At 33.3% G+C, this 25,378-nt stretch overlaps 3 protein-coding genes across 5 annotated transcripts; all 3 read left to right on the forward strand.

Moving 5' to 3' along the window:
- The first annotated feature begins 325 nt into the window (after positions 1-325).
- On the forward strand, positions 326-7,762 carry LOC111706396 (retinol dehydrogenase 13-like). The gene is made up of 13 exons (XM_023479268.1): positions 326-364; positions 434-501; positions 1,035-1,085; positions 1,842-1,928; positions 2,894-2,980; positions 3,193-3,218; positions 3,542-3,609; positions 3,839-3,889; positions 4,681-4,756; positions 5,897-6,025; positions 6,534-6,629; positions 7,099-7,195; positions 7,433-7,762. Exons 1-13 carry the CDS (start codon positions 326-328, stop codon positions 7,485-7,487), a joined length of 930 nt encoding a protein of 309 aa, XP_023335036.1. The 3' UTR covers positions 7,488-7,762.
- On the forward strand, positions 7,748-14,253 carry LOC111706410 (PIH1 domain-containing protein 1-like). Its single transcript, XM_023479286.1, has 12 exons — positions 7,748-7,821; positions 8,494-8,573; positions 9,443-9,500; positions 9,919-10,027; positions 10,617-10,679; positions 11,441-11,510; positions 12,104-12,158; positions 12,469-12,539; positions 13,207-13,284; positions 13,379-13,460; positions 13,825-13,914; positions 14,013-14,253. The coding sequence occupies exons 1-12, from the start codon at positions 7,770-7,772 to the stop codon at positions 14,156-14,158; spliced, it is 954 nt and encodes a 317-aa protein (XP_023335054.1). The 5' UTR covers positions 7,748-7,769; the 3' UTR covers positions 14,159-14,253.
- LOC111706408 (vacuolar protein sorting-associated protein 11 homolog) lies at positions 14,219-25,311 on the forward strand. 3 transcript variants are annotated; one of them, XM_023479281.1, is made up of 17 exons: positions 14,219-14,327; positions 14,441-15,885; positions 16,230-16,446; positions 16,900-17,031; positions 17,721-17,916; positions 18,281-18,524; positions 18,841-18,952; positions 20,138-20,226; positions 20,617-20,737; positions 20,900-20,990; positions 21,339-21,410; positions 22,204-22,254; positions 22,649-22,764; positions 23,142-23,194; positions 23,878-23,920; positions 24,803-24,908; positions 25,095-25,311. In XM_023479281.1, exons 1-17 carry the CDS (start codon positions 14,280-14,282, stop codon positions 25,277-25,279), a joined length of 3,321 nt encoding a protein of 1,106 aa, XP_023335049.1. In that variant the 5' UTR covers positions 14,219-14,279; the 3' UTR covers positions 25,280-25,311. The 3 variants fall into 3 exon arrangements, with proteins under 3 accessions (XP_023335049.1, XP_023335050.1, XP_023335051.1); XM_023479282.1 differs by lacking the exons at positions 24,803-24,908; positions 25,095-25,311 and adding an exon at positions 24,655-24,771; XM_023479283.1 differs by lacking the exons at positions 24,803-24,908; positions 25,095-25,311 and adding an exon at positions 24,211-24,291.
- Positions 25,312-25,378: the final 67 nt, after the last annotated feature.

Consider the following 25,378-nt stretch of genomic DNA (forward strand, 5'->3'; position numbering starts at 1 on the left):
CTCGGCCCAGAAAGTGTCTTAGCTAACCTAACCCGTGGCCGCAGCGCTCGGCCCCCTATCCTGTCCTGGCCGCAGCGCTCGGTTCAGAAATTGTCTTAACCTTATAACCTAACCCGAAATAATACAAAATAACTTAAAATTAAAGGTCATGTACAAAATTGATAGGAGGGGGGGGGGTCCAAAAATCGTTCACTAGGACAGACCCCTACGTCGATTAATCGTTCTCATCCCATATTTTTTCCTGAACAGTTCTACTAGAAATAATTTTTTTCTGAAGATTCTTAAAGGTCTTTCTTAAAACAAACATGGATGAAACTCCAAAAAAATGGTGAAAATAGGGAAATCATTATTTTCTGATACTGATGTTTTGTTATCGTCGTTCATCATGCATAACAAATGTTTAAGGATTAATAATTTTTCAAATTCTCGATAGGCTGATGTTTCTGGGAAGGTTTTTGTTGTGACCGGAAGCAATAGTGGGATCGGAAACCAAATTGCCAGGTGAGGAAATCAATTTGGCTGGTGAGGAAATCAATTTGTCAGGTGAGGAAATAAAATTGTCAGGTGAGGAAATCCATTTGCCAGGTGAGAAAATAAAATTAACAAGTGAGGAAATAAAATTGCCAGGTGAGGAAATCGTTTTCCCAGGTGAGGAAATAAAATTAAGGGAGGAAATAAAATTGCCTGGAGAGGAAATCAATTTGCTAGGGGAGAAAATAAAATTACCAGGTGAGGAAATATAATTGCCAGGTGAGGAAATAATATTGCCCGGTGAGGAAATAATATTGCCAGGTGAGGAAATAATATTGCCAGGTGAGGAAATAATATTGCCAGGTGAGGAAATAGAATTGCCAGATGAGGAAATTTTATTTCTAGGTGAGAAAATCAAATTGTCGAGTGAAAAATTAAATTGCCATGCCATTAAATCAAAGTTGCCAGATTTATTTTTATTTATAAAAGCTATTAAAGCTAGGATCCAAAATAGATCAAAGCTAACTTGGATCAAAAAATTTTATGATGTTTGTTTATTTTAGAGAGTTGGCCAAAAGAAAGGGACGAGTATACATGGCTTGTCGAGATCTCAAGTAAGACATAAAGATAAGAAAAATCATAATAATTAAAAAATAGAAATTTTGCTAATCATACTTATGAATAAAATTATTATAATGATTATAATAATAATAATGATATTATTGAAAACAATGCCAATAATATAAATAACAAAATATTTTTAGAAAACCTTATAACAACGATTGAAATGATAATAATGATAAGTACAATTAAGAGAAAAATTATAACAATGGTAATAATGATAATAATTTGATAACAATAGCAGTACAATAATGAGAATAAGATAATAATAATGATAATTATGATAATGTATTTATATCAATGACAATAAATAATGTATTAAATGAAAACAATGATAATAATGATAATATTTAGAAAGTGTGAGGAGGTGAGGGAGGAAATAGTTCTGAAAACAATAAAACAATGATAATAATGATAATATATAGAATGTGTGAGGAGGTGAGGGAGGAAATAGTTCTGAAAACAATGAAAACAATAATAATAATGATAATAATGATAATATTGATAATATTTAGAATGTGTGAGGAGGTGAGGGAGGAAATAGTTCTGAAAACAATGATAATAATGATAATATTTAGAATGTGTGAGGAGGTGAGGGAAGGAATAGTTCTGAAAACAATGAAAACAATGAAAACAATGATAATAATGATAATAATGATAATAATGATAATATTTAGAAAGTTTTAGGAGGTGAGGGAAGGAATAGTTCTGAAAACAATGATAATAATGATAATAATGATAATAATTAGAAAGTGTGAGGAGGCGAGGGAGGAAATAGTTCTTGAATCTAGAAACAAGTTTGTTTACTGTAGACAGTGTGATCTTGCTAGTTTTAGGTAAGTCCGGGGTATATATTTTCTTAACAAATATTTCCCCCATTTTTAGATCAACACTCCCCCCCCCCCCCCCTCCAGATGATGGGTATGTTTTATTTTGGGGAAGTAATACATTTTCGCGTAAAAATACGTGTAAGGTGGAAATTTAATGTTTATGTGAGGAGGAAGAAATCCTTGAACTTTTGACTGTACACTGCGGTAAATTTTTAATATTATTTGTACGAGTGTACACTGTACATCATAACGCCTTTGAAAAACAAACAAACATTTCAGTGAAAATAGTGAAAGTTTTAATGTTTCGGTAATGTTACATGATTACATCGTCCACACGCAATACCCCCCTAGGTCAGAAGTTCATTCTGACCTACTAACTTTCCGACCTACTGCAATATGGGACCTACGTCAGCTGTTTATTTTTGTATTATTTGAGGGTTAGGTTAGGTTTAGTCAATTTCTGGGCCGAGCGCTGTGGCTAGGACAGGCTAGGGGTCGAGCGCCGCGGCTAGGACATGCTATGGGGGCCGGGCGCTGCGGCCACAAGTCCATAGTAGTTGTAAAACCACGTGCTAGTAGGTCGGATGTGTAGTATAGCGGATTTGGCGTAGGTCAGAAGCGGAGCATAGCGAATTTGCGTAGGTCGAAAAATACACCACCAATGTTTCTTAGTTGTTGTAATGTAAATCCGATGACAATCCGAAAATAATCTGGAAAGAAAACCTATTTTAAAAAATCCTGAACAGTTCCACCATGATGGTCTCTCTCTTTCTCTCTTTTTGATGAGATCACAAATATTCCGAAGATAAAAGTAAACTAAACATTTTAGTCCCAGCCAGGGCCTTAACTGATGGGGGGGGGGGTGCAACAGGACCCGTGACCTCCCCACACCCCCCACCCAAAAACTTCCAGGTACACGCCTGGTCTCAGCGCAAATTATTTTATCCCTTTAATTTTCAAATTTACTTTAGTTCAATTCGGAATTTTGTATCTGAGCTGAGTAAGAAGGAAGAGAAGGTTGACGTACTAATAAACAACGCCGGAATAATGAACTGCAGGTTTAATTATATATTTTCTAAACAACAACTAAAATTTAACTTGGAATGAATGTTGAACAAAGTTGAAATTCTAAAATAAAAGAAATATTTAGAAACTTGTAATTTTGAAAAGGGAGACTTTTAATTGAAAAGATATTCTTCTTTTACATGAGCTGTTTTAATAATCCTATTTGGAAATTATATATCAAATGAATAAAAGGTTTTTTTTTTAGAAAAATGTATACTCAGGATGGAATAGGTGTTTAATCAATCAATCAGTTATTTGTTTTTTTATTTATAATTTTTAATTATTTTTAAAGCCTTACGTGATCTTATGTTAAATGTTCTTTATTTTATTTTAATAAATTTATTAATTTTATAATCCCTATATGTTTGCAGCTGGTGTGTTAAAATATTTTATCTAAAAAAAATCGTAGCTTTGCTAACTTTCTTTCCATTTTTAAAGGAACGGCGTAAAAGTAATTTATAGATTGGCTGATTACTAGATTTTTTGTGTGAAATTTCAGGATTATTGATTGATTGATTGATTGATTGATTGATTGATTGATTGATTGATTAAAGAAATGCAGCTGGGAGTCAATCATATGGGACCCTTTTTACTCGCACATCTTTTAAAACCATATTTAAAGGTATATTAATTCCTTCCTTACTTTCTCTTCAATAATCCTTCCCCTTGTACAACCGATTAGTTCAGAGCCTCCTAAATCATATTGAACTATCTCCAGTGCATGACTTGCATATTATCCAAAATGCTATTTTTATATTTTGAAATTCCAGTTAAGCTATTTGCACAATTTAATATGGTTTTTACCTTTTACGATATATTTTATACATTTTTATGATTCAGATTTGTTTTAGGCTGCGGGAAGGAGTCGGGTTGTTTATATGATGAATCTTGATTATAGAAAGGTAGGGTAGACATGTTTATTATTTGCAATATGGTAAATTTAATATTTTCTCTGCCTTATCCTGGAAAAAAGAAATATTTCTCTGTCTGACTGATTAAAGTTTTAAAAATCTATTTAATAGGGTTATTGTTGTTTCAAGGGTGTTAGGTACTTTCCCAAAGGCATTTTCCCAAGGGCGACTTCCCTAGTGACAATCTCCTAAGAGGCAACTTCCCAAAGGTTAGGTTAGACCCTCTGAGGCGCCTCAGGCTGCAAAGGGGGACCAAGCACTGCGGCAAGGATGGGTTGGGGAGCCAGCGCCGCGGCCAGAACAGGCTGAGGGCCGGGCGCATAGGCTAGGACATACTTGTGAAATTTCACATTTGGGAAGTTGCTACTTGGGAAGATACCCGTGGGAAGTTGACAATCGGGAAAAATCCTTTAGGAAAGTCCCTAACATCGTTCCAAGAACCACGCAATTAAACAAAAACGGGGCATGCGCTTTTCACAACAGATTCATAATGCATGACGCACACAGTTTTGCTGGAAACAAAAGGGGGAAGTTGTCAAAAGTAAATACTTTTCAATTTAATTGAGCAGGTTACTTGAAATTTCCGCGACAGCCCCATTTAGTTCTTTATTAAGCTTAAACTCATCCATTTAAAAACCTATTTCTAGATTCTATTTTAATGTTCTAAAATTAAGTGTTTGAAAATATACTTTTATTGGCATCATATCTTAAACTGGAGAGAAGGGAAGGAAAAAGCTGCCCAGTTAGTACTTGTTTTAGTAATATTTTAATATTTTTTTTAGGGCAAAATTAATTTAAGTGATCTTAACGCTGAAAATAATTACGACGCAGCCCAGGCCTTCTGTCAGAGCCAGCTAGGCAAATATTTATTCTAAACTATCATCTATTTAAAGGGACCTTAGACGTAGTTTAAAGTCAATCTACATTTAAAGGGTATTTAAAGGGTAACATGTCTAAATTTACTAAATGGGAACATGTCTAAATTTACATTTAAAATGAAATTAAATGAGATTTATTAAGCCTTAAATACAAAAAAAAATACTTTATATTGTTAAAAGTTAATTTTAAGTTCTCCCTAGTAAAGAAAACAATGAAGACAAAAAGGAAAAAGTGAAATTAGTATTTGAATATGGTTAAATAACTATTCAACGAGGAAGGGAAGGCAAGCGCAAGCCACACCCATTGCGCTTCCTTAGCCGCAACCTTATATTCTCCGGGAAAATATTTTGCGACTTTCTCCTAAATATAAAATTTTTTACATGCCTTCTGATGTTGATCTTCTGACTTCTCTAAAAATGTTTTTGAAGGAAGAGAGATATTTCATTTTTACCAGAAATAACTCCGTTTTGCGTGCAATTCGGTTTATAATTATCTAAATCTATCTATCTGCCTATCTGATATAGATAATTTAAAACGGAATCGCACGAAAAACTTCTTTGGTAAAAAATCGTTTAAAAAATATTACGTTATTTGTGGTAATGATTAAAGTTCTCCTTAAATTCAAAAAACATGTTAAGAGAAGATCTACATTAGGAGACATGTACAAAATATTACATTGTAGGAGGAAATCGAAATAAATCACAGTATTTTAACAAAAATTTAACAACTATTGCCCCAGTGAACCAGAATATTTACTCATATTACCAAGAAAAATATGATTAATATGTTTAGGTTATAATAGATGCCATGACGTCTTTAAAATCTTAAATAAATGCTGCATTTTTCTATAATAAGCATTTCAAAATAAAGATATTTTGCCTGGGGATATAGGGATGCGGCTAAGGAAGCGCTACGGGTGAGTTCGTGGCCGCAATTCTATGTTTGTGAGTAAATTGTAGGATGGCCTTGGAGGCTATACGGGAGCAGATTGCCTTCCCCCCCTCATTCAACGTTTATTGTGGCAATGTTACATCGTCTATACGCAACATCCCTTCTACTGAACTGTTAATTTTTTATTATTTGAAGTTAAAGTACATGAATAAAATAATTGTATTGCAGCGACAATGTTAAGTGTACCTGTACTGGGTGATGAGTGGAGGAAAGAGGGTATTAGTGTGAACGCTGTGTATCCCGGGGTCTGCAGTACAAATATAAAGAGACACATGGGAGTAGATAAAAGTATTACAGGTGAATATTTCAGGAGACATTAGTTCCAAATCAGGGTTATGGCCCATTTCTAACACAGCGGTTTGGAACTAAAGTTCCCCGAATTATTAACACAACAGGGTCGGACTTTTGTCCAGTGATTTTGGATGGGTCAATCTGCCGAATAATCCGGAGATGATTTCAAGGATGCACACAGGGAGGAATGTTTGAGCTGCCAAAAATTCCAGAAGAAATTCTGAGAAGAAGCATTTTTCAAAGTGTCTTCAATATAAACGAGAATTGGTAATCTTTGCAGAAAGCACTAATCTGCTTTTAATCGTTTCTAAAATTACATTGTACACCTAATACCTTGGATTGTTGAGGAACTCTTGGACCTAAAAACTTTTAACTTTTTCATAAATATAATTTTTTCCACAAGGCATTGGGAGTACTAGAGTAAAGAAAATAAGGTTTTTCTAAAGAAGGTTTGGCGGCGGGGGAAGGGGGTAATGGAATTTGTTCCCTAAATATTAACTCTTGCATATTATAGGAAATCTGATTGCAAACCCTCTTCTATGGTTCTTAACAAAGTCTGCTGAAAGAGGGGCACAAACACCGCTTTATGTAGCAACCGATAAAAATTTAGGAATCAATCGATGAATCAAATTAACGAAAAGTACTCTGGGAGCCTTTTTAATTTAAAATATGGTATCGTTCATCAGTTCATCCCCCGGCCCTGCGATACACTTTCCTACCCATAGTTTTAACTATTTTAATTACAAGTTTAGTGAGAAAAAGTGATTTTGAAACACTTGCCAATGTTTTAGTTTATTGGGAAAACACATTTTAAAGTATCAATATGTTTAGTTTTTATTTTATGATTTCAAATTAAGTCGCGAAAATTATGTCTATAACGTTTTTAAAATAATATAAAATTTTTCAGAATTGCTTATATAAACTAATATTTTAGAAGAGAAAAGTTCAAGGGGAAATAGTTAAGCTGAGAGGAAGAATGAACACACATCATTGTTTCTTTTTATAAAAAAATATTTTAAATCAACGGAAAAAATTTTCAGATTTTTTTTTCTCGACTTATTTATCGGGTTATGATTAAGAAAATACAAGCGGAAGTTTATTTTCCAACTTGTCGACTCTGGAAATAGATTCGGTAGCACTAGATAAGGAGCTAGCGACTAAAGTAATGGCAGTCAGGGAACAGAATAAGAAGAAAAATTCATTCTTTTTATAATAATGTTTTACTTATGCTATTTTTCAAAGAACGATTGTAGTTTTTTTTTTACTTTTATAATTTATATTTTTTTTAAATGGATTATAGAAAATGTTAAAATGAGGGCGCTTCACGACCCTCATTCTTTATGCCTTTGAATGTTAAAATAAGATTAAAAAATGAAAATAGAAAATATATTTTTCTATTCTATTGTTGTGCAGTAAATACTGGACTGGTCTTGTTGACAAATCTGAACTAAGAAGAACAGCACAGTGAGTATTGATGACCATCAATCATTCAAAAGAAATTTGAACCAGAAAGAAGAACATCTTCCACACTCTGGGCTTTAGGGTCTGAAACTGAATCAAAAGAAGCCGAAGACAAAATGAATTTTTAACGATAAAGCAAAAATCTGCCTTATTTCATAGTCCATAGCACTAGACAGCTTCATGGGACTAAACTTAATTGTCTCATTTCTGTGTAATGGAGCCTTTTATGACTAAAGTATCCGAAGATGACTTAATTAAATAGGCTGATTGTATTCTTACAGATATAAAGATGCCTGGAAATTTTCAGCCAGCCCGGCTTGATGTCGATCCTTCGATTTTAGGGAGAAATATCAAAAAAAAAAATGTTATTTCAAATTTATTTTTCCCGGATGGAATGTTTTTAAATGAGCCGTAAGTTTTTTAAAATTAGGCTTATGAATCCACTCTTGTTGATTGTGGTAGACATTGACATTCACCCTAAGCATTGCAAAGGGTGTAACCCCATTCTTGTTGATTGTGGTAGACATTCATTAGCAAAGGGTGTGAACCCATTCTTGTTGATTGTGGTAGACATTGACATCCAGTATTAGCAAAGGGTGTGAACCCATTCTCGTAGATAGTGGTAAACATTGACATCAACCATCAGCAAATTTTGTAAACCCATAATTAATTTTTGTAAAAAAAATTGCAAAACTACCTTAGGGTTGCCAATTCCAAAATGTGGTCTGCAATCATAGTAATTACCAGAGATAATAAGAATTGTGTTAAGCTTTAATTTTATTTTTAAAAAATCCAAAATTGTTTAATTCTGAACAAAAGTATTCTTATCGCCAGTATATATGAAGAAAATTTAGAAATACAGAACTAGGGTTATTTCGTTTTGAAAAATATTGCTAAAAATGTCGCAAACTAGTTCAGTCGTCAAAGTCTATTTCCAAATCTTCTCTTAATTGTAAAGGAATTCTACTGTTTCAAGAATATAATTGTAGATAATTGATAATCTTCATGGCTAGATTCTAAACTGTCGTTTGTTACTGATGACAATGAAATGGAATCCATGTTTAAACAAATCTCTACCTCCTCTAAACCGAAGGTGCAGAAACATTTGTTTATTTAAACTATTTTCTTCTCATGTTCAATTCAAAATGTGGATTCTACACAAGGAGAATGGAGTATAGTGGAGAAGGAATAGACCCAGCCCTCCCATACCATTTGAATATACATGCTTTGCAGATAGTACTTCATTTGAATAAGAAATATGCTTTCCTTTTCTATCTAAATGAACAAATACCGCGTACGCCGTACATGTATTCAGAATAGGTTATTGTACACATTTAACAGGGAAAAATAGACTGAATAACGCAGAATAATAACATTTTTCTGGGATGCAAAAATATTTTAAGTACAAACGTATTTTTTACAATATAAAAAATCGGGGTTTTTTATATTATGTGGTATATATTATATTATATTTAAAATTTTAAAGACTCTTTTTCAAATGGAGTACCGTCTGCAAAGCATGTATAATCATTTGATAGGGCGGGTCGGATTCCTTCTCACTTATATTCCATACTCCTTGATTCTATAGCATTTGTTTATACTTCTTAAACATATGCTTTTACTATACAAAAACGGCAACTTAATTTTGAAAAGTTTCATTTTCCACTACCTCTTAGTGTAAAATTGTTAATTATCACTTAAAATCATTTAAATTTAAACTTTCTTCAACTCTGAATGGTTTATGAGTTCGATTTTTTTTATAAGCCTCGTGCTTTTGTGTTATTTAAAGATAAAAGATTAGTTTTCTGCCTCAAGGTTCTATGATCTTAATATAGTCTTAAGACTCGCTCATATAAATAATTACCTTCAGCTGTTTTAACGAACCTTGATGTGGTAAATCTCTCCTCAAAATATCCAATAATTTATGATTTTTTATTCAATCCAGAATTTATTTATTTTTAGATCTCCAGTTTGATACCAGAGGAAGAATATCCAAGCTCAATAGCTTACCCTAAACCTGGTAACTGAATTGTTCAACTAATTTTACCAGCGACAAAAATTACATATCTGTCAAACCCTTTTCGTTACTTGAGTCTTGTCAGCTTCTGAATTCCGTTTTTTGTCTTTCATAAGTGCGTCTTTACAGGAATTTGTGGTTCAGTAGTTTGTCCTTCAGTATTTTGTCTCACATGAGTTTTTTATGCAGAAGTTGGTATTTTAAAGGTTGTATTTCAAAGTTTGTCTTTTAAGGGTTGTCTCTCAAAGTTTGTCTTTTAAGGGTTGTCTCTCAAAGTTTGTCTTTTTAAGGTTGTCTTTCAAAAAATTGTATTTTAAAATTTGTTTTCCAAATTTGTCTTGTGTCGACGACCATTTTTTATAAGTTTTGTTTCCCATAAGTTTGTCCTTATTTTAGGACTTAACAATTTTTTTTCGTTCAGGTTTGTGCATGAAGACTAGAAATGCTGATGGTAAGAAGTTTTTCATTAATCTGTGTGTGCTACAGGAGATCCCACCCCCTACTCCTATATCAGAGCAGGAGTTGGAAAGGTAGGATACAATCCCACTACTGTGATATTAAAGAATTTGAGTTAAAGTTTTGTTTAAAATCTTCGCACCTTTTGCTTTACGTCTAACAGTGATATTTTAATAACCCGAAATAATGTAAATTGATTGATGACTTCAAAGTCATATTAGACCTTAGAAATAGTGTGCGGCATTCAAAATTATAGCAATTTTTTTATGAAACTAAAATAACAGAATAGCCCTCGTGCTGCCATTTCCAAAATGTGATCTGCCAGTTTTGTGCTTTCATAATTACCAGAGATATGAATGATATCGTTCAGAATGAGAAATTTTCATAGTTTTATTTAATAAATTGAAATTTAAACCAAGTTCTTTATATCTCTTTTATTATTAAGAGCACAAAACTGGAAGACAACATAAGGGCTATTTTGCAATTATTTTTCATTTAAAAAATATCAGGTTACCTATATTCTATAATGAATGAATGCCCCTAGCTAATTCTAAGATCGAAGACGACTTTAAAGTCATCAATCCATTCCAGGTTATTTAGAATATAACTGTAGAAGTCTCTTATAATTTGTCCACAAAGTATTTATTATTTTAATTGTCCTAGGGTTATAGCAGATGAGGATTATTCAACACTGTGGAGGGTTCCTATGTCTATTGGAGCACCAAGGATTGTTAAAGACTTTATCTCCAAATTTGTTTAAATCCTGCAAGAACTTCATCCTAAAGTTTCATCAAAAAAAACTTAGTTTTCCTTTAGGTTCAACATGTTTTTTATAGTGAATTCAAGATTAAGTTTTAAAGTTAAAGGGAGTGTTCGCGAAAAATGAAAGGGGGTATAGGCTTAATGCGATAAAAAAGCGCTAATAATCTTACTTCTATCTGTTGCGTCTATAAGGAGTAAATTGTTAAAGACGTCTCATACCGAATAACATGGCGTCCATACAAATTGAGAAAATTGCAACATACGACTTAGACCGTAAAAAAATCAATTTAATTTCAAACCAATCATTCAGATATTACAACCTATAGTCATCGATTATCTTTCGCCACATTTATATATAGTTGATTTTTCATAATTAATTTGATTTTTTTACGGTCTAAGTCGTATGTTCCAACTTCCTCAATTTGTATGGGCGCTACGCTCTTTGGTATGAGACGTCTTTATCAATTTTCTCCTTATAGACGGAACAGATAGAAGTAAGATTAGTATCGATCAAAAGCGCTTTTTTATCGCATCAAGCCTATACCCCCTTTCATTTTTCGCGAACACTCCCTTTAAGTTCCACTGTTCTTTAATCTTTTGCAATAGCAAGTTAATATTGACATACATATAATATTTCAAAAATTGTATTCTGTTGAACAGCTATTTACGTAAAACAATCCTATTTTTATGATTATGCTTTTATCCTTTGACAACCCATGGTTCAGGGAAATTAAAGATAAATCTGGCGTGGAATGTTTAGCGGCCGATGTCGCTATAAACTCCACCTGGTTTCAGGTAAAAACAAATGGTTTCTGTTTCTGGTTTCTTATTTACCACTTATACACAGACTTTCGTGTTTCTAAAATCTATAGAATGAAATAACATTTTATGAAATTAAACTTAAGATAAATCGTATATTTTAGATTTATTTAAAGGCCCTGCAAACGGTGGACAAGGGAAACGACTCAATCTCTGCTTTTAAAAAGTCCAATGAACATAAAACACTGCAATTGTCCAGTGTTCACAGATCTATTTCATTCCATATCTTGATTCAAAAGCTCATGGTAACACTATTTGTTTAAAAACAACATCAAATAAACATAAGATCGCTTAGATGTTGTCTTTCTATTTCACAGTTAGGATTCTCACTCAAGAGAATTTTTCAAATTTATAGTTTCACATAAATATGCAAAAACAGGCGATGTTATTAAATAATTGTTGCCTTGGGCATTAGGCAAAACACATACAGTGCTGCCATTAAATCTGCAATTATGATAATTATAATATAATCCTTGCATTGGCCCAGTTTCAGAATTTAGTTTTTTTACTTGCTCGATATTCTCCAATATTCCTTTTAATCATATAAACTTCAAAATGGATTTTTTTAGGAAACCCTTGTTCCAAGTCTTATCTTCACAACCTTTGTTCTCACAGTTGCGATGGGTAAGTGGGACAAAGTTCTTGATAAGAATTAAATTGCAGATCAGTCTAACAATCAGGGTTTTAAGGTTTTATTTGGGTTCTATTGTTTTTTTTGTGTGTGGCTTTTTTTTCTTTTTTTTTTTTTTAGTTGAAAGAAGTTAAAAATTCGTACTAATTCATAATAATAATTTAGAAAATTAAATACCATATTTTTCATTTTCCGATCGATTGACACCAATTAAAGGAATGTGTCACAAAAATTGAGATCATTGCGAAAATTAAATTTTGTATTAAGATTTTTTTACACCCTGTACGTTTTTTTTTATATCAGAGGGGTTGTGCGATAAGCATGGAGAGACAGCAAGATTGGAACGAGATGGATGGACCATTCTGAAGAATAAGGTAGAGGCCATAAATAAAAATAGTTATAAAGAAGCTTTTTTATATTCATAAAGAGTTTACAGAATTGATATCTCTTCTACTCTCTAGTCCTTAAAAATGGGGTTCTTAATAAAAAGGTTGTAAGGAATATAAATCTTATTGTTTTAAATCATGTTTTAGGGGGGAATTTAAAAAACAAAAACTGAATAAAGGATAAAATGTTTACAGTTTTACTGTTATTTTTTACTTCTACGGAAAGATGGTTGATGGTCTGTTTTTTATTTATTAGAGGAATGTAAAGATTAGAGTAAGCAGATAACTTTTGATATTCTTTATTGATGTCCTCTTTGAGAGATGACATTGCCTGATTTACAACGGTGCCCTGAAAGTTGAAGATTACATCGTTTTTCTGACTTGTAAAATGTTAAATCTGATAATTTTTCTATTACTTCTGATAAGCAAGAAATGCGCAAGTCACTTTTTCAGAGAACCCGCAAATGAAAGCCAACAGTTTAAGGAAACAAAAACATGGATATCTAATTCATACTTGATCAGACAACGCTTTTAAGGGTTCCGTTTTAAGTTTGACATTGCAATCTTGGCATCGATGGTGACTTGAAATTGCGCTTACAGTCCCTGTAAACGCCAAAAAGATTCAGAATTTTAATTTTGATTTTAAATCTTTTAGAAATATATGGGATCTGAAGTTCCTCCACACAGAATACAGAAGCGTGCTAGTGCAGGCATTTCAGATTTAAATACCAAGGTTTTTTTCTATACTTCTTTTATGTGTAGGCAGCTCTAGCTGCTAAACAGGACATTTTAAACATTAAAATATTTGTAACACTCTGTTAATTTAGACTGAAGTTGCAGCCACAAAAGAAGTTGAAGAAGTGAAAAGAGTTTCTGTAACTAAGACTCAAGTACCTCAGTATAAAATAGGTAAAAAACGAAACTTTACAACTTCTTTAATCAAGGTTAACAGTCTTGGATTGTTTTTATTATTAGACATCATAAGTTTAAAAACTGGGAAAGTTTTTTAAGTTTTCATTTGTAGAATATTCTGGAAACTTTTTCAAAGTTTAAATACCTAATATGCTGGCAGTTGCCTAATGAAGTTATGCGCGCTTGCCGCACTGGATTACAAGAAAAAGAGAGATTAGTATATATTTTAGGGTTAGGTTGGGTTAAGACACTTTCTGGGCCGAATTCTGCGGCTAGAAAAGGCTTTCTCTCTGTCTTGTAATTCAAGCGGCATGTGCGTAACTCCTTTGGGCTTCTGTCTTATTGTTTCTAAATTATTTAGAGAAGAACAGTATAGAGAACCCTGAAGAGTTGACCGCAACAGTGTTTCTTCCTGGGATTAAACATATCCGGCATATCAGTTTAGATATAGGTGCAACTTATTCTCATTTATTTCTTTTCCGTGAAACTTATATTAAATATATACTCGGTTTAACAAAAATGTGCCTAAAAATTTATACTTTTTTTCAGGGGAGGACAGATTGATTTTGGAAGTTCGTCAATCCAACATTCTTCTGGATATATTTCTTCCCTATAATCTGAACCCTGATGCTTCAACAGCAGTATTTAATCCATCTTCGTCATTACTCATTCTGTCGTTACCTATTCTCATTTAATTTGTTGTCACTTGAAAGTATTTTTTGATTTGAAATCTTTCACAGACAAGTCTTTTACTCTTTTTTGAGTTGTGCTAAAAAAATAGATTTTTTTATTTCAGACATGATAAACTGAACAAATATGTCTTTCTTTAACTGGAGAAAGTTAAACTTTTTTGACATCTCCAAGGTAAGAAATAAAATTTTTTTGTTGTAATTTAAGAATGTGAATTTTCTAATACATGAAAAAAATTTAATATTTATAAAAAAGCATTGGTTTTCTGTATTGTCCTTCCCAACTAGGATGTGGATGGTGGTGTTGTTAGTAAGAACCTGGGAGAATGTCAGATTTCATGTACTACAAGTGGAAGAGGAAACCTCATAGTTGGGGATACGGGAGGAAACATCTGGGTTTACAACAGGCACTGGGAGTCTACTCGCCTCACACAAAATGAGGGATCTGTAATCCAGCTGGTTCTGCCACGTCAATCGAACTATCTATTTGGACTGAGTGAGATTAAAGGAGTTCGCTGTTTAAAGGTTTGGGATCTGGAAAAGGATTTCGGAAACAATCAAGTTCGAGTTTCCGATCTGTGTTTAGCAGGGAATCCAAGTGATCCTGTTTGTTTGGCTGTCAATGATAACCTCCAGCTGCTGGCTGTTGGGTACCAGAATGGAGCTGTTGTTCTCTACAGAGGAGATTCAACTAAGGAGAAAGGGACCAAACAAAAATTTCTTCTGGAGAAGGGAGATATGGTCTCAGGTCTTAGTTTTATAGTAACCAGCTCTGCTATCCTTCTTTACTTGGCTACCACCAAGGATGTCTTTCTGTTCAATGTTACTGTAAAAGACCGTGAGACCAAGCTTGTCCTTGACAATCTAGGTTGTGAACCAGGTTTGGCTATTTCAACCAGCAATTTCCCAGACGCCCATTTTATAACTGGACAGAGGGATGCCCTTTACTTCTATAATCCTGAGGGCAGAGGGCAATGCTATGTGTTTGAAGGGAAAAAGAAGGTAATGAAATGGTTTAGAGGATATCTAAGTGTTGCTACCGAGGAGGGTAATGGAAAGGACTCCATCACAATATTTGATGTTCAGAATAAAGTGATCTGCTTCTCTGCACCAGTCCGCCATATTTTCTCTCTGTCTGCGGAATGGGGAACTTTACTTCTTATCTCTAGTGATGGGAAGATTATTCAGCTGCAAGAGAAAGATCTTCAGTCAAAGCTTGATCTTCTGTTCAAGAAGAACTTTTATGATGTTGCAGTTAAGGTTGCCCGTGGTCAGAATTTGGATAAGGAGGGCCTTGTTGATATATTTAGACAGTATGGGGACCATTTATATGACAAAGGAGATCACTCTGGGGCAATTGATCAGTATGAAAAGACTATTGGCTGCTTAGAACCCTCATATGTGATCAGAAAGTTTCTTGACACCCAGAAAATCCATAATTTAACAGCTTATCTTCAAGCTTTACATAGAAAAGGAGAAGCTACAGAGGACCACACCACCCTTCTTCTGAACTGCTACACTAAACTAAAGGACAGCAAGAACCTTGATGAGTTTATCATGACCAAGGACCGTGAGGTTGATTTTGATGTTGATATTGCCATCTCTGTGTGCCGGCAAGCAGGCTATTTTAGGCATGCATTAGCTTTAGCAGAGAAGCATAAGAAGCATGATCTTTATCTCAAGATTCAGATTGATGATGAGAAAGATTATGAAAAGGCACTAAACTACATCAGGTACTTGTTGATAATTTTGTAATTTTTTTAATTCCTCATCTTAATTTTACCTTTCATCTTTAGTATCATAAAAAGGCTATTCATTGCTTTGGAAACGAGAGGTTGAAGGGGAGCATTAGCTCTAACTTTATTGAATTACCGTGTCTTTTTCAAGTTGACTGTTAAAAAATGTATAGCTGCTTATTATTACATTCTATAACGGGAACAATGTCAATCTTGCCCTGTACTGGGCCTTCTTTAATGGTTTTTCTAGTTCACGAATTGCCATTATTACGACATTTTATATTTTGTTTTATACAATGTAAACATGGAACAATCTATTAAATATAAATTCTCATGTTCAGTTCCCTGTCCCCTGCACAGGCTGAAGAACAACTTTCCTTGTATGGGAATATTCTGATAGAAAAGCTGCCAAAGCAAACAACTAATATTTTGAAGGATCTTGTCTCTAAAGAATGCCAGCATCCAGAGCTGTTTATTCCTTTCTTTATTAAAACCCGGGAGGGCATGCTTGACTACTTGGAACATGTGGTTCAAGTACGGAAGCTTGTACCACCACAGGTATGAAGTTTACCTTAACTTTTACCTAAGATATTTTCTTAAAATAACTGTTCCAAAATGAATTAAATTAGTTAAATATGATCTCTTCTTGGATTTGACAAGTAAGCAATTACAGGTCAGAACTTTTGGGGCCGAGTATTGTCAATCTTGAATTCTTTATCTTGATATCCATAGTGGTTACTTTGAGACTAAATGCTTGATCTCTAAATTAGAGTTATCCCAGCAGGGTATGACCACCACAGGATATCAAAAAAGACATATTAATCTGTGGGTCAGCATAAGATGGAGGTCCAGAGATTCATAGCACATTAGTTCTAACTTCTGTTAATTTTTATTTTGTTGATTTATTGTATTGTCAGTCCTGATAAATTCTAGCAACGTCTTTTTTAATCATATTACATACATTTTACAAGTGATGATTGATAGTTTTAATTACTGTATATATTTTTTAAGGTTTGGAATACTTTGTTGGAATATAATCTCCATACTTACAAAACTCTAGAAAATCCCGCAGATTTAAGAATCAGAGAGGAAAAGATTATGCAGATTCTAACTAGTGACACTTCAAACTATGATCCGGATCAGGAATGAGTTCAATCTCCCTTTATGAAAACAATTTCATGTATCAATGTTAGTTGGTACTTTGTCAAGTGTTCTTGAGGCCGAATTTAAAGAATTTGAGCGGCTGCTTAAATTTATGCCGCGGCTCAAATATGGTTGGTTTCACTTAAAATTGTACTCAATGTTTCAAGATTTAACCCGGCGCTCAATTGAAACCGGTTTTTGGCGGATTTAAGTCGCGGCTCAAATTCATTAAATTCGGACATTGGCTTTACAAATGAGTTATAATGATTAATTGACTATTTATAGAAATACGGCCTGGGCTGAATGAGTAACTGCTTGATATAATTATCGACAATGTATTTTATGACAAACTGATTGAACTTTAAATGATTGAACTTTGAATTGATTGAATGATTGATGAGTGATAAATACAATAGTTAATTGATTGATTGAATGATATGTCTTCTGTTGTAAGATTGATTATGTTATGAAATAATTGAATATTTTCTTTAATAATTACCTGAATAATTTAATGAATGATTAAACAATTGATTGTATGATTGAATACGAATAGTAGATTGATCTGATGATTGATTTAATTATTAGCTGGTTGATGACTAGTTAACCTTCAGACTGATTGATTCATTGATTGATTTATTGATTGATTCATTGATTCTTTCATTGACTGATTGATTGACTTCTTGGGTTAGGCGCTTGTACTTTGTCAGCTAAATCATTTTTCTCCTGGATTCCTCTACCTCTACCAGAGGTGCGGACTCCATCAAGAGATCCTCCGCTACCACTTCGAGGCCGGCAATTACGAGGCCGGTATTCTTGCTTGTCGGAGGTTTGGACCTCAAAATCCAAACCTTTGGGTGACAGCACTACAGTCAGTAGCATCATCAGGTTCGTAAGTTCTTATATTTTTTATTAAATTTGGTCTCATGGACATTTTTTCTTGCTAGTTACATATTCAGATTTTCCGACTTTTAGAAGGTTCCCAAAAAGTATAAAAGCTTGACATAAGGCGAAATTGTATGCCCTGCTTTTTTACATTTTACAAAATGTTTACTCTGAAAATGATTTTTCCAAATGTTCAGAATCAGATGATTTTGCTTCAAAGTGAGGTTTGTCTGACCATTACAAAGGATGCATTAAGCCATCCCTGCAGAGTGCAGAGTATGATTCGATTTGAGTTGTAACCTCTTCCTTGAAGATTTATGTGGAGCCTTCATTTATTCTTAATTTTTTATGTTTTCAATTATTTTAGGTGTTGAAGTTCCTCAGAATTATTTTAAAGAAGTTCTTGAAAATATTGAGAAGAATCGTCTGCTCTCCCCTCTGCTTGTAGTAACTACCTTGTCTAGTTGTCCAACAGCTAGTCTTGGTGTGGTCAGGGACTATCTCCTACGAACCCTGAGGGTTGAGGAGACCAATATCCAGGAGGATACAAGGATACTCGAACAGTACAGACGGGATACAGAAGCACTTAGAGAAACCATTCATGGACTCAGGTATTAAAATCAAGTCCTGGACCAGAAAATGTGGATTCATTGGATTTAAATCCGGATCCAAAGCATTGGTTACCATTTTTATTATCAATGCTTCATTTTCATTTGACCAATAACAAGAAATTTAATTCTCTATGCGTTTATTTGTAAATGTAAATGTAAAAGGTTATTTGCTCACCATGGATTTATGGTTTAGTTAAACTTAATATTTGGTACATTTAGGTAATTATTTGCATTTTAGAATTTAGATCAAATAATGTTTTCAATTAATGTAATTAAAATACAAAGTTTCATCAGTTTTCTTTTCTATTTATTTAAGAACTGAGGCTGTAGTGTTCCAGTCTACAAAATGTTCAGCTTGCAATACTACTCTAGAGATTCCAACGGTGTACTTCCTTTGTCAGCATGGATATCATCAACATTGCTTCCAGGTATTAGGAAAAATCTATATTTTGATTGTTTTCTTCTTCAGATTTAAAGATTTACACATTAAAAATGTAACCATTTGAAAGATGGAAAAGTTGTGACATATTCTAGATATTCTTGATCATAGTTGCAGCATGTTACAAATATTCTTTGTTCAGTTACAACATGGTTTGAATATTCTTGATTGTAGTTGCTGCACGTTTCAAATATTCTTAATTTGGTACTGCACATTTCCAATATTCTTGATGATAGCTTCAACATGTTTTCAATATTCTTGATTGTAGTTGCTTGATGTTTCCAATATTCTTGATTGTAGTTGTGGCACGTTTCAAATATTCTTGATTTAGTTACAACACGTTTTCAATATTCTTGATTGTAGTTGTGGCACGTTTCAAATATCCTTTGTTTAGTTACAACATGTTTTGTATATTCTTGATTGTAGTTACAACACGTTTTCAATATTCTTGATTGTAGTTGTGGCACGTTTCAAATATTCTTGATTTAGTTACAACACGTTTTCAATATTCTTGATTGTAGTTGCTGCACGTTTTAAATATTCTTTGTTTAGTTACAGCACGTTTTCAATATTCTTGATTGTAGTTTCTGCACGTTTCAAATATTCTTTGTTTAGTTACAGCACGTTTTCAATATTCTTGATTGTAGTTGCTGCACGTTTCAAATATTCTTTGTTTAGTTACAGCACGTTTTCAATATTCTTGATTGTAGTTGCTGCACGTTTCAAATATTCTTTGTTTAGTTACAACATGTTTTGAATACTCTTGATTTAGTTACAACACGTTTTCAATATTCTTGATTGTAGTTGCTGCACGTTTCAAATATTCTTTGTTTAGTTACAACATGTTTTGAATACTCTTGATTTAGTCACAACACGTTTCCACTATTCTTGATTGTAGTTGCTGCACGTTTCAAATATTCTTAATGATAGTTGCAACACCATTCCATTTTTTTTTTGAGTGAGTGGCTGCATATTTCTGATATTCTTGATGATAGTAGCAACATGTTTCTGATACTCTTGATTTTGTTGCAACATGTTTTCATTATTCTTAATTGTATTTGCAGCAGCTGTTTCGGATATTCTTGATTTTGTTGCAACATGTTTCCATTATTTTGTTCTTGATTTTTGCATGCTTCCGTTATTCTTTTGTATTTGCAACATTTTTCTGATTTAGAGTCTGGCAGACAATGAGCAGGAGTGCCCCAAGTGCCAGGAGGAGAATAAGAAAATCCTGGATATCATCAAATCCCAGGATGCAGCCAGGTTCAGAGTGTACTGTAGTTTCCGGGAGAAATGTAAACATAACTCTAACACTAGATTGCTGAGTTTGTTTACATTCCTCCCAGAAACTGCCGTACACTTTTTTGTAAAAACATATTTGGGGGTTCCTTATGTTTATTTTTTATGTGTTGGAAGAAATTGCCAGGGGTAAAATTATTTAAGTTACCTTTAATTACTCTGTTGAATATTAAAGGTCTGTGTTTTGCCTAGATGTTTTGCCTAGGGAACTAATAGCCACAGTTGGTACAATCTTTAGATTTCCTTTCAATATTAGCAATTTATTTGATTGTCAAAACATTATTAATAGTAAATGTTTCAGGGACAACTGGAGGGTTTTCTTTGATTTGCATTTGAAATTTTTTTTATGTTCAGAAACCAGCATGATCAGTTCCACGCCCAACTAGAGAAGGCGGAGAATGGATTTTCAATTGTTGCGGAATATTTTGGTAGAGGTCTCTTCTCCGCTCCTCCTTCCCTTCAACCAATTAATCAAGTAAGCGGAATATTTCAGTGTTTCTGGAAATTACGTCTTCAGTCAGTTAAAATCCATATTTTTTTGTAATCTAATCACATTTATTTTGCAAAAATGAACTCAATTGATTTGATTTGATTTGATTTGATTTGATTTGATTTGATTTGATTTGATTTGATGCAGGGTTCTGGGTCTAGTAGAGATCTGAACCAGGCTCAGGGTATTGCGGAGAATATGTCGAGCTTAAACCTTTCAGAAGGAAGGATGAGAGCTGGTGAGTTCGGATTTAATAACTTTGAAAATCTCAACGCTATTACGTCATTTTTAAAACTTATTTGGTGTCTTTTTTATTATCGTTGATCTTGTTGAATAGATTGTTATTAATTTTTAATAAATTAAGTTGAGAAAGCTGTTATTAACTTATTGTTAAGCTGAAAAAGCTAGCAAATTTTCTCCAATTCCGTGAGAAAAAAAAGAGAAAAATCCTGCCTGACTTTTTTTAAAGAAATATATACCCCTGCGGGCCTGCAAGGTAATGAACTCTGTGGACAGGGTACTGTAGTTTACAATGTACAATCTACAATGAGCTTTGTATAAACATTAAACAATTGTTGTTGTTCAGGGGAAAGAGCTGGTTTGACGGCTCCTATACTAGAATCGGAAGGACGATTAAGACAAGCAGCAGGTTCAGCAGGTAATTATCCATTTATCTATCTATCTATCTATCTATCTGCCTTTCTAGTTTCTATCTATCTATCTGTCTTTCCATCGATCTGTCTTATCTATCTGTATCAATAATATTATATCTTTCGATCTAATTGTGTCTGTCAATCTCTCCAGATCCGTAACTGGAAGTTTTTTTGGGAGATGGTGAAGGGCGAGGGTGGGAGTCCCTCTTTAACTGTAACTAAGTGCATATTTCATTACAAATTTGATCTGACTGATTCTGACATAACACGTGTGCCCCATCTCCGCTGCATCAGTTACTATGTATCTCCTTCTAGCCAATAACCATCTATCTTTCTATCTAATCCATCTCTCTTATTTTTTTTTCGAGAAATGAATTGATCCTCATTTTGAAAGGATGATTAATTTGAAATTATTTAAGTTCATTTATTTCCTTATTAATAATGAAGATCATATTCCAATCCCCTCTTGGGCAAAATATAATCTTGGTAAATGATTGGAGAAGAAAAAGAAAAGAAAATATAAATTAAGTTTTCAATTTTTATCTTAAAACGATTACGCAGTTTTCTTAGTTTCCACTATTAATTGGATTGCATATTGATGAGAGGAAGGGGGTACAAAACCTAGATTTTTAGATAGTAAATAGGAAATTATATAGGAACTCTCATAAATAAAATGTACTGCAGTTTCTAGGAGAAATGTAAACAAACGTATAGTTCTTCCCCGGCTAAGCTTTGTTATCATTCCCCCCAGAAACTACAGTACACATTTTTTTTTATTGAAGTTCCTTTTATGTTAAGGACGACGGTTTGAAGAGAAGAGTGAAGGAAGAATGAGATCTGAGATAAAAGGTAAAAAAAAAAATCAAAAATAATGAATTTTCCTTCATTTAAATTTTACTATATGATTAATAAAACTCTCCTTAATTCAGCAAAATAAACATCTTTATTGCCGCCTGCAGTAACATACCTTATATGTGGGTGGGGTGAATAGGGGGAGGTGAAGAAAGTGTAAATATCAGGGGTGTATAATTTTCTTCCCCCTCTCTCCCCTTTTGAAAATCATTTTTTTCCAAGTAGTCATATTTATTTGTTTAATATTTTATTTGCTGAATTGGGAGAAATCAATGAATTTTTTGGGTAAAAAATATTCAAAAAATGAACAAAGTTGCTTTTATTTTCCCAAATCATCAAAAAATCAATTTTGAAAACTTTAAACCCGTGTACTTTATACTGTTATGTTCAGTTGGTCGGTTAGATGTCGAGCAGAGTGAGGGACGACTACGAGCGGATATGCGAGGAGCAGGAGTTAAACCTAATCTGGAAAGTGAAGGAAGACTACGTGCTGGTCAATCAAGCCAGGTAAGGTCAAGGGACGGGGTCAAGGGAGGGTCAAAAGCGATTAAAACGAAGAATCTTCTTTCTAAATTAATCAATTTAAGAGTCNGGTAATCGAATCATATCCGATAACATCCACGGAATAGATATTTTTGATAACCAAGAATAGAACTACATAATGGTAATTAATAATCGTATTTGTGGCTTACTTTTTGATTAAATCTCAGCCCTAACCTCTATAGTTGAGTGTTTGTTTTAGCGTTTGGTTTGTTTTGGTGTTTGTTTGTTTGTTGATTTGAAAGGGTATATTTTTCATTCAAAAAATATTGTATCTCATCTATATTACGTAATTCGATCATTAAATTTTTTATTGTACAAAAAATAATTTTTAAATATTTAAGGTTCCAATGAACACTCCTAGTGATGCGAGGCTACGGATGGGAGAAGGATCAAGGTTAATTACTTTTTCTAGTTCAAACATTTTATTAAAGGGAGAGACCGGCTAGACATGGTGGATTAATTTGTTGTTCAGGAACATATTTCTTAAAAGAAATTATCGATTAAACCAGAGGTTCCCGAGTTATGATCGGACAAACAAGCAGACAAACAGAAATTACAACTTTATATAGATAGATGATATAGGTTCAATATTTTTCTCAACCTTTTTGTATACATGCAACTAGTTTGTATAATGGTTTTTGTCACTAATGTTTTGTCCATGTTATTTAAGAATTGTAAAAAAAAAATGTTTCTTCTGCTGACTGAAACAACTGGTGAAATATTACAAACGACTTTACGCTCTTATTTAAAAATTGTACACCGTAAACATCTCTCATTAGTATCAAATGAATTCTTAAGGTTTTCTCTCTAATACCAAATACCATGTCTAGCCGGTCTCTCCCTTTAAGTGGTCGAAACTTTTTGTAGAACATCTTGAAGTCTGGATCCCTATATCCAATGTGGGTCCTTTTGAGGATAAACACAAAAAATCTGACTTATGAACAAACAATCAATCTTTGCAGCAATTATTTTTATTTTTATTTTGTAATTATTGATTATTATTATTATTAGCAGACAACCCATCATTTAATGTATTGTATGTTTTCGTTGAAACTTATTTCTCATTTTTACTTTTAGGTTGGGTGGAAGTCTTAATTCAAATATTACCCGACAAAAAATGGTAAGTTGTTCATGTTTTTGGAGATTGTTCTTTTGAACAATTATATATGCCAAAAATGCATGAAAAAAAGTTGACATGTGATATGGTTTCCAAGAAACCAACTTGTATAGGACAGAACATAAAGTATATATATATATATTAAGGAACAAAGAAGTTCTACTGGATATGGTGTCCAGGATCATCTATTAAACTAGTATATAATGTGTGAATATTCAGGAACAAAGAACTCTTACTGGATATGGTGTCCACAAACCACATATTAAACCAGTATATAATGTATGAATATTCTGGAACGGAGAAGTCCTACTGGATATGGTTTCCATAAACCACCTATTAAAGCAGTTTATAATGTATGAATATTAAGGAACAAAGAACTCTTACTGGATATGGTGTCCACAAACCACATATTAAACCAGTATATAATGTATGAATATTCTGGAACGGAGAAGTCCTACTGGATATGGTTTCCATAAACCACATATTAAACCAGTATATAATGTATGAATATTCTGGAACGGAGAAGTCCTACTGGATATGGTTTCCATAAACCACCTATTAAAGCAGTTTATAATGTATGAATATTAAGGAACAAAGAACTCTTACTGGATATGGTGTCCACAAACCACATATTAAACCAGTATATAATGTATGAATATTCTGGAACGGAGAAGTCCTACTGGATATGGTTTCCATAAACCACATATTAAACCAGTATATAATGTATGAATATTCAGGAACGGAGAAGTCCTACTGGATATGGTTTCCAAGAACCACGTATTAAACCAGTATATAATGTGTGAATATTCAGGAACGGAGAAGTCCTACTGGATATGGTTTCCAGGAACCACCTATTAAACCAGTATATAATGTATGAATATTCAGGAACGGAGAAGTCCTATTGGATATGGTTTCCAAGAACCAACTATAAGTAAGGACAGAATATCGCCCCAGAATCCTTTTGGTAGCCCAGATAGTGGAGAGTCTCTAAGTAAGTTTTTGTCAGCCTTTCATCATTTAACAATCTTTGAACCGGGGGTGGGGGCGCGGTGGAATAAATTTTTACTAAAAATTCATTTTTGGGGTTTACTGAAGTTTAAGCAAAGAAGTGTAAACGTTGGCTTTAAATTGTCGTCCCCACCTTCTTGATAAACACTAATTCTTATATTACGATTAGGTGAGTCCAACCCGTTTGCTGAGAAACAAATGAAACAGCCACGCCCTAGTTCTCATTTAAGCTCCAGTGTTGGCGGATCTAAAGGAGGAGGCGGTGCGGAGAACCCATTTGGCGGCGGAGGAGGAGGAGTAGAGAATACATTCGGCGAAGATTATGACGACGAGCTTAATCCGTTTGCTGATTAAAATAATTAAAGAATATAAATTTATTTACTATTACATTAATATTTATTGTACATCGTTTGATTTAAACCTTATATGTGATTGAACTTTTATAATTTTTGT

This window comes from Eurytemora carolleeae, unplaced genomic scaffold (genome assembly GCF_000591075.1).
Source record: "Eurytemora carolleeae unplaced genomic scaffold, Eaff_2.0 scaffold230, whole genome shotgun sequence".
Lineage (NCBI taxonomy): Eukaryota > Metazoa > Arthropoda > Copepoda > Calanoida > Temoridae > Eurytemora > Eurytemora carolleeae.